At 38.4% G+C, this 9994-nt stretch overlaps 1 protein-coding gene across 1 annotated transcript; it reads right to left on the bottom strand.

The window, feature by feature from the left end:
* Positions 1–8543: 8543 nt before the first annotated feature.
* On the bottom strand, positions 8544–9011 carry LOC111615326. Its single transcript, XM_023356753.1, has one exon. It carries the CDS (start codon positions 9009–9011, stop codon positions 8544–8546), a length of 468 nt encoding a protein of 155 aa, XP_023212521.1.
* Between the last annotated feature and the right edge of the window lie 983 nt (positions 9012–9994).

Raw genomic sequence — 9994 nt, 5'->3', positions numbered from 1 at the left:
TGAACCAGCGGGGAGGTCGTAGGTCTCCCGTTCATGTGTCAAGATGGCTAATTTACTTTTCCCGGTTTCGAGGATTGGGACTCACAAATGTCAGGCGAGTGGATGGAGAGAATCGGGGTCGACGATAAGGTGAAGGGCGTGATCGAGTAAAGGAGTCTACCATTTATAACAAGATATAACAACAATTTATTAAAATAAGCGAATTAGACAAAAGACTACACAAATTGCGTTTCTAAACCGCCTAATATGCTCGAGAGAGAGTTTGCACGCTTTTCATACCTTTTGGTAGCAGTGGCGTAGCGTGGGTGTCAGCCACTCGGGGGCGGAGGAAAATTTTGTCCTCCCCTTATTTAGGTATCTCAGTTTAAAAGACTAAAATTCAGTTTCGTCACAGAATAAGTAATGAAAAATTCCGTGCTAGTGTTGCCACTTTTTTAAAATCGCTGACCCGGACAGCAGGTGAGGTTGGTTCTAACAGAAGTTCCTGACGCATGCGGATGTCATTTTGCAATGCGAAGAATAATTTGCAGTGCATGCCGGTTCTAACTCAGTTAAGTTAGCGACTAGAAAGACTCGGATAGGAGTAACGCGAGTAACCTAGCTCTATTGGATATAGAAGGTGTATATATGTACGAATAAATCGTACAAGCAAAGAAAAAAAAGGTCGACAGGTCGCGCATGATATCCCCGGGTGAAATTAACAGTTCACACGGTGAGTCGATTCCCGGAATGTTCGGATGGTATTCCGTGCTCATTTCAATCGGTATGAATCGTAGGTGCACGACACCCAGGAGAACACCCTCCGGCCGCCCCCGCTGTACCCTGCCCAAGGTATACCAGCGGTCTTGTCCTCTTTTCTTTATGCTACCCTATCTACAATTTTGTTCTCCTTTAGATCTTTGGTTTGCTTTGGGTGTACGGTAGATCATCATTGTTAGTTGATTAGTCTTCTGATGTTTGTCCTTTTCGTCAAGATCTTCTTCATAACTTTTCTTATTTGTTGGAAGTTTCTTCTGCTTAGAATATCTTGTAGATCTGTATCCGTTACTTCGGTCCTCAATGAAAGTTCCATAAGTTTATCGCTTTCTCTTCTTTCTTGGTCATAGATGGCACAATATAAAAGTGTATGTAAGGCATTGTCTACGTCGCCACATTCACATATTGAAGTTTCTTCCAGCGCGAAGCTCTGTAGCTTTTCCCGGAAGTCTCCGTGTCCAGTTAGAAATTGCACTGTATAATGGTCAATATTTAGCCATTTCATCTCTTGCCGACGTTTGATGTTATCTATCAGTCGGTATGTATGACGTCCTTTGGTTGAGGTGGTCCATTGCTCTTGCCATAAATCCCTGAGATATTCGTCTACTTCTCTTCTTACTTCTCTTTTATCCTCTGCTGTCATGGCCTCGCTGAAGTTTCGGTTCTTTACCCTGAACCTTTCACCTTTCCGTATGAAATATCTTGCGTGTGCTTTTAGTATTTCATGTTCTATTGGAGGGGCGTTGGCAAGCACCTGCAATGCGTCTGCCGAGCAGGTTCTATACCCCTTTAGCACTCTTAATAATGCTGTGCGTTGTGCACTAATGAGTTTCCTTCTCCCGTGTGCATCTATCTTGTCAGCCCATCCTGCAGCTGCGTAAGTGACTACGGGGATGAAGAGGCCTTTATATAACGTAGTCATAGCTCTGTTATTCAGTCCCCAGTCAGCTTTTCGATTTTTCCTAGCTGGTTGAAATACATCACTGCCTTATTCGTTATATTCTTTATATGGTCTGTAACAGTGAAGTTTTTCCCGATCATGAGTCCAAGATATTTAAAAGTCTTCTGCATCTTTATAGTTTTGCCATATAGTTTGATGGTGGGCGGCCTGTCTTCGCTTAGGCCGCTTTTGAGCATGACCATCACTGTCTTGTCGTTCGAGAATTGGAGCTTGTGGGCTGTTGCCCATTCCTCTAGCTTTGACATTAGTCTTTCACCCTTGGTTTCAATCTCTCTCCTACTATCTCCTTCAATGACTACCGCCTCGTCGTCGGCGTATGCGATAGTTGGAAGATGTAGTTCGGCCAGAGTTCTTAAGTTGGAGTCACGTAGGTGCACGACAATATGAAATAAAATCGTTCAAATTCTTACAAGATATTATTATTATTTATTGTAAAATTTTGCAGCCCCTAAAACGTAATTTTGCCGCCTCCTAAAAAGTGCCGCCCGGGGCTGGCTGCCCCTGCCGCCCCCACTACGCTACGATACTGCTTGGTAGAGTTCCTAGACGATTAAGTCTATGTAGGCACATAAATGCCCAAGAAAAGGTGGTTTTAATCCATCTGAGGCACAGAGTATATATGTTCGCGACTTTGACGATGATCTGATATCGACAATCGTAGATCGGAATTCGACGGGTTCGGAGAATCGGCCCGATGTCATCGGTCCGGCTTTCGTTAAGAGACTCCTCCGAGAGGGGGTAAGAATTGTCTTTTGTAGCTTTTTGTGGGGAATTTCCACCACGTGATCGGATGTTTATGAGTTAAAGGTTTTAGGTGTTACAGGGACCTAAAACAGATGACGAAAGTTGGATGTTAACTATAAACTTTTCTGCAAGATGAGCTGCAAGTTCTGCAGAGAACAATAGATGTTGATAGTTATGACCGGAAGGTTTACACATTCCCGGCTAAGATCGTTTTTTTTCTAATTCGTTACATAAACGAAAGCGAATTAATTAAAATTTTAGTTAATAAAAAAGCGTGATTTTCGTTACTAAAATTCCGTATCTCACATAATTATTCTCCGTCGATATTAATTTGCGCCATTCTCGAACTACGTCTAACTAAATTCCGAAATTTTTCTTCCAACAAATGACAAAAAGAAACTCGAAGCTGGGGAAAAACCGACGCTTTTTTCCCGTCTCGTTACACCTGCAAATCCAATTAACCGGCGTTTGGCCGATAAAAGACGTCTCTTATTGTGACTTATTGTTTAGGACGACGTAAACACGAGAAAGAAGAATCACTCGTTGGAATAATTGCGGCCAAATTAAACGAAGACATTCAGAAAATGACGGGCAAACTTCAAAAGAGACTTTTATCAAAAACGCAAAGTGAATTTCGGGAGAAATAAATGAAAACGTTGGCTTTAAACTTCAGAAAAGATTCGTAAACCACAGAAATTGAATTTGCAAGTATCCATTTTTTTCATAATTGCGTCAAATAAAAACTTTTCCCCTTCTAATTATTTAAAGATGCTTTTTAAAGATCTTTGCAAGTTTCGGACTTGCGAAAATAAATACTCGTAATTAAGTTATTTTGATGTTTTTTTCCGAGAGAAAATTGACTTTTTCTCAAAGGAAAAATAATTTCTTTGTCTTCGCTTGACATACTCTTTGGCAGAAGAACGAAGGAAATATTCTGGTGTTAAAAGCGAAACAAATTTGGGCTATAAAATAATTGAAATTAACTAAAATAAAATGTTTTTTGATTTTAAAAATTATTTTTTCCTTTCCCACGAATAAGTTTGCTAATATCGCCAAAAGAGTTAATAAATGCAGTGTTGGCTAGATCAATTCCTGTTTTAATTAATTATTTATTACGTCTACAGTAGAAATTTGCTGGTCACAGTAGATCTTTTCTCCAATGTATCAACTCTTCAGGAAGTAACAATAAAAAAAAAAAGAAGCTAAAGGTACTGTATAGTACTGTACGTACAAAAAAAGTCATATAAAAATTAAATTAATAACAAATGAAATTAAAAAGACACGTTGCAATTATTCACGAAAGAATTCGTTTTTCACTCAGGCGTATGCTAAAAATTGCAGAGCCGATATTTCCAAATGATCGAAATGAAATTTCAAAAATATAATGTTTAATAAATCGAGAATAATTCTCAATAGTCTGATATAAAGTAAATATATTCATTATATTGTATTTAATAATTACTCGACTATGACTGCATGAAAATACACAACTGAATTTTTTCTAATTATAATTAATTTCTGTATTAACGTCAAGTCGCGAGTTAGAATCGCATATTTAGAAATTTAGAAATATCCTGTTTACTCGAATATAAGACGATCTCGCATATAGGACGAGGTGTGACTTTAAAGATCAAAATAAAGAAAATTAGATTTATTAATGCAGTTCTAATTTCATTTCATTTAATCAGAAATAAAATATCAAATGCACGTAAATGCATACATTGTCCCGCAAAAATTACTGGCATTTTAAACTTCAAGTAAAAATCTTGTAAAATCGATAACATAATTTGTTCACGCAAAGCTGGACAATTATTGGGAACCGTTTTTGCCAATTCTTAACAGTCAAATTCACTCTTCGTCGATTACACTTAGAGTTTTTCCGAATTCTGATTTTCAAATAATCATCCGTTTTCACGTGAGAATGAATTAAAATTTATATCGGGCTCCCCTGTAATTTTGGAATTCAATTCAAAAGCTTTGCTTTCCCTATTGCTATTCATCTTTACCTCTGATAATACACAAGAACGATTCAAACGACCCGGATAAAAGTCTTTTGTTTTTAAACACCAGAAGGTGAGAATCCGGTAAAAAATGCTAATACTGTACACAATTTACAAAAATTATTGCAAAATCGAAATAAATTCTTCTCTTGCGCGTATAGGACGGCTTAGTTTATTGAAGCAGTGAAAAATGAATAAAAACCTCGTCTTATATGCGAGTAAATACGGTAATATTTATGGTATTTATGTCATTCCGCGTAATAAATTATTAATAATACTAGCAGACCCCGCCACGCCTTGTTGTGGCTCAAAATGTATCTATTATAAATGTATAACACTTCCCCCGTGGGGGAAAATTTTTCGAAAAATTTTTTCTTAGTGTACAGTACATTCTCTTGACGTACCCTATTAAAACGCAATCAAAAGCGCAAAAACCCGCATCTAAAATAGTATAAATAGAAGCAGAGTTCTTTACGGTAAGCCTTCTCCGTAAGGCTTACCATAAAGAACTGTCCATCCCCCATGTTTAACGGAATAATATACAGCCTATGTCCACCCTGAAGTTCCATTTTAAATATTGGTGAAAAAATTTTTGAAATCGGATGAGTAGTTTTGGAGATTACCTGCTGCATCCAAACTTACATACGTACAAACATTACCTCTTTATTATATTAGTATAGATTTCCATATTATTAATAATTAATAAGAACGGCATACCAAATATAATAGGATGAAATACGTATAAATACAAAGTTATAATATTAATAATACATTTAATCAAACAATAACATTTTTACTCAAGATTTGAACCTGGGTAGAGGTTTCTGGTAGCCTAACGAAGGTCGTTGCAGAATTCGTTAGCGTATGGGCTTCGCTCGTAATACGCAGGACGCGATTTTGAGCCTTTTTTCTTATATTAAATTTGTTATTTACATGCCGTAAAATACTGTTTTAAAACTATGTATAAGTTATTTAATCATTTCGTATATTTTAAAAAATTTGCGAATTAAATTTGTGTTTTTTTTTCGATATACAGGCACAGGACAAAATAATAGGAACACCCCTTTCGAAATGTGTTGTACTGTACTTCGACCGTCCAATACAACTCCACCACATGTCGCAACAGTCTGCCATTTAGTGGCGGTGAAAGGGAAGGTATCAGTCGAGCATTTGGCGGTGTGACAGTTGTATGAGAAAATTTTGTTCCCAGCAAAGCGCCATTATGTCCGACCTGTCCGACGTGCAAAGAGGCATGATTATTGGAGCTCGCCTCACTGAAATGTCCGTGTCTACAACAGCCAATCTTATGGGTGTTTCAGGGTCCACTGTGCCAAGTGTTATAACAGCCTACACAAAACTGGGAAAAGTGTTCTCTGTGAAGCAGAACAGTGGGCGAAAGTTGAAGTTGACCGACCGAGATAGACGAGCGTTGCAGAGAATAGTCGCCTCAAAATGTAAGACTACACTGCAGCAGATAACCTCCGAGATAAACATTTATTTCCAGAAATCCATATCCACCAAAACTATTCAACGGGAGCTGCATGCTGCGAGCATTCTTGGCCGAGTAGCCATCCCAAAGCCGTTAGTGTCACCGCAGAATGCTATGAAGCGACAACAGTGGTGCCGAGACCACAGAAACTGGACACAACAGCAATGGGAACAGGTCATCTGGTCTGACGAATCATCATTTACATTATTTCAGACCACCGGACGTGTGTTCGTCTGGCAAACACCGGCAGAGGCATTTCATGTTGACTGTCTGGTTCCTACCGTGAAGCATGGAGGGGGCTCTGTGATGCTGTGGGGAGCAATATCGTGGCGTGGCTTGGGACCACTCGTAGTCCTGAGGGAGAAGGTCAGAGGCGAGCATTATCACAGTATTCTCGCAGATCATTTACACCCTATGCTTCATAATCTGTTTCCTGGAGAACGTCCTCTACTCCAAGATGACAACGCCCCAGTACACACGTGTGGCTCGCTGTGTTCAAACATGGTTGGATGAGCATAATGATGAAGTTGAACATCTCATGTGTTGTCCTCAGTTCCCTGATCTCAACATCATTGAGCCTGTGTGGGGTGTTTTAGAGAACAAAGCCCGTGCTCGGGCTTTGTTCTCTAAAACACTACCTGAACTCGACACACACTACCTGAACTCGAGACCACTCTTCAGGAGGAATGGCTGCGAATTCCCTTAAACTTTCTGCATGACCTTTATTTCTCAATCTTACGTCGGATACAAGCTATAATTCAGGCCAATGGTGGCCCAACTCCCTACTAATAAATATTTTGCATTCTTTCATAGGTGTTCCTATTATTTTGTCCTATAGGCCTACCTGTATCTACAATTTAACATTTGTTACTATACAAGGTCAATCGACAGACGTTTAGCCAAATATGTATAAGTGGCTCAATCTTTTGTTTCAATCGAAATGTAATTCAATACGCGACAATAGATTCTGTCGAAAGACGGAACCAACAGAGGTTCGAGCTAGGAAAATTGCGTGTAAGAAACGTCATTCGACCAGTATTCAAGATCTGTTAATTGACATTCATTAAGAAAAACGCGATTTTTAAAGTCGCTTTATCCTTAAAAATTTTTTGTAATTCTGTCAAAATATCTCGAGAAAGAAAAAAAAATTTAAGTCAAATTGTAATTTACACAATTCTTTCACGTAAAAACTTTAATTAAACTTATGGATTTTTGTAACGTGAATTCATCACGCAAGAATATTCAATAAGAAATTATAATACATCGATTAATATTTAGGACGTTAACATTAATACACGGAGTCGGAAAAGATGCCGAACTTTTTACTCGTAAGTCCCATTATATAAGAACAATCAACGACGAACGATTTTTTATTCGTCAAAAATAAAAATAAAACGTTCTCCAATCTTTTCCAATTTATTGCCGCGTCGTACAGAACGTGAGAAAATATGTGATTTTACAGGATAGGGTATTTTCAGCCTCTCAGTCGAGTGTCTATGCCGATAAAAATGTAGCGTTTAAATTACCTTATTTTGACTAGGGAACTTACAGCTTGTAACATTTAATGAATCTAATTTCGAAGGGCATTTGTTTCTCGTGTCACGTTTTTTCCAGTCTCTTCCACTGAAGATTCGAATTGCGGTCTTGTCGCTTCCAGTTTCAGTCACAACGTAGTGGTCGCCACGTTATCGTGTGAAAGAGAACCCGAAACGTTTTTCAAATATCCTCAACCGATACAAAAATTAAATCACGTACAGTACTTTAGAAACCATTACTTGTTTTTTATCGTTATTCATCATCATTCCATGTCTCGTGATTGTATTTGAAATTTTTCAGGTGTTCGAAATTGGTTCTTTGCATGTTTCCTATCCGGTCGTAAAACCAGGGGCGGCCCTAGGGCGGTGCGAACGGTGCAACCGCACCGGGCGTCGTCGTAGCGAAGGCGCCGAAAATGCAACGATAGATCGTCTGCGAAAAAAATGAAACCAGATCACTTTATTACTACTTAACCCTACCCGTCAAAATATATTTTATTTTTTTTTTCTTAATTTGTTTTAATTTTAAATTAATTTACGATGTAAATTTCTCTTTTGCGTGATGTGAGCGTTGTCTGTGCCATAGCAGTTTAAATAAATATTGTTATGAATATCGCCTTGTGAAAGAAATTAAATAAATACGAGGGTAGTCCCAGAAGTACCCGACCTAACAAAGAAGACACAAAAAATTTGGTAAAACATATCTTTATTTTTAACATAGTCTCCTTTTAGCTCGATACACTTTTTCCAGCAATGTACAATAGCTTCGATCCCCTGTTTATAGTGAGAACTGTCGAGCTTCTCAAAATAGCCATCAACCGCAGACTCCACCTTTTCTTTGTTGGCAAATCCTTTATCACCAAGCCATTCTTTTAAGTTTGGAAAGAGAAAATAATCCGAGGGGGCTAAATCTGGCTAATAGGGTGCGTGAGGAAGCAATTTGAACCTTAACTCATTGATTTTGGCCATCGTAATAACGGATGTGTGAACTGGTGCGTTGTCTTGATGAAACAACATTTTCTTTTTCGCCAAATGTGGCCGTTTTTTTCTTGATTTCATCACTCAAGCGCTGCAATAAGTTCGCGTAATACTTGCCGTTGATTGTTTTTCCTGGGCGCATCCCAAAAAACTGATGCCACGACCTTGCCAGCAGATGGAACTGTTTTCGCCTTCTTTGGAGCAGATTCTCCCCTTTCAGTCCATCGTTTCGACTGTTCTTTCGTCTCAGATGTGAAGTGATGGACCCATGTTTCATCCATGGTGGTTATGAATCGACGCAAAAACTCGGTTTCGTTGCTGCGAAACATCACCAAAAACTCGATTGAAACATTCTTAGGACGCTGTTTTTGTTCCATTGTAAGCAAACGCGGCACCCATCTTGCGCACAGCTTTCTCATATCCAAATTTTCAGTTAAAATGCAATGTACAGCACTTTTTGAAATGCCTACCATGTCTGCTAGCTCTCGAACTTTGAGTCGACTGTCATCCAATACCATTTTGTGGATTTTTTCCACTATTTCTGGCATGATCACTCACCTCACGGTAGCGTTTTGCTCGAGCAACGCCGGGCTCATTTGCTAGTTAATACAGGTATACCTCGCCTTACGTCGGTAATTGGTTCCAGGAGAGGCGACGTAAGTCGAATTTACTTGTCTCGGAATCTACGTGCCTCTAGGCCAGTGTTTCTCAACGGGGGCGATATCGCCCCCATGTGGGCGTTTTTCCATGTTGAGGGGGCGATTAGTAACAATTTATATTTTTGGGGGCGAAAAACAATTTTCTGGGCGATATAGTACAACATTATATTAAGAATAATTAGATATTTTATTCGTTATATCGTACAATAATTAAACAAATAACATTATACTAGTCACTAGTCTATTCGATGCAGTACGAATTTGGCGTTAGCCTTGTCCCTCGGCATAGGAATTTTGAAGTGAAGGGGGCGATACTACAAACTGTTTTATTGAAGGGGCGATACTACGTTGAAGGGGGCGACGATTCGTTAGTGGTTGAGAAACACTGCTCTAGGCTAAACCATAAATTACCATTCCCGGTTCTGTATTTTATTTATTAATGCATTTTTAATAATATATGGTTAATAAGGATCTATTTTAAGCTTGCAAACAAATTTTAGTTTTTAATATAGTACAGAAAAAAGTAATCTAATTTTACGAATGCATGTGCTGTAAATACAGCAGTGGCTTATTAAAAATACATTTAAAGAAAGAATTAACTGATTGCCCCTGGATGTCGGCTTTTTATAGAAACACAGCTTCCCTATCATCAAATGTCACGGCATGCCCCTGAAATACAGTACAGTACATACTTGTAAATGTATATACAGTAGAACCTCGATTATCCGGACTAATTGAGGATGAAGGTAGTCCGGATAAGGAAAAATCCGGATAATGGAAACAAATACTTTAATTTGTCTTTTAATGATAATACAACACATTTTCTTTTCGATGACATATCGATAATATTAAAAGTAAATACTGTATTTAAA

The sequence above is a fragment of the Centruroides sculpturatus genome, unplaced genomic scaffold (genome assembly GCF_000671375.1).
Source record: "Centruroides sculpturatus isolate CEXI.00-Female unplaced genomic scaffold, Cexi_2.0 scaffold2130, whole genome shotgun sequence".
NCBI classification, from domain to species: Eukaryota; Metazoa; Arthropoda; class Arachnida; order Scorpiones; family Buthidae; genus Centruroides; species Centruroides sculpturatus.
The sequence above is the reverse complement of the archived record's forward strand: the minus strand, read 5'-3'. Positions and strand labels throughout refer to the sequence as shown.

Coding starts and splice junctions, on each gene's coding strand:
- LOC111615326 (XM_023356753.1), bottom strand. CDS start 9,011: ATGCCAGAAATAGTGGAAAAAATCCACAAAATGGTATTGGATGACAGT.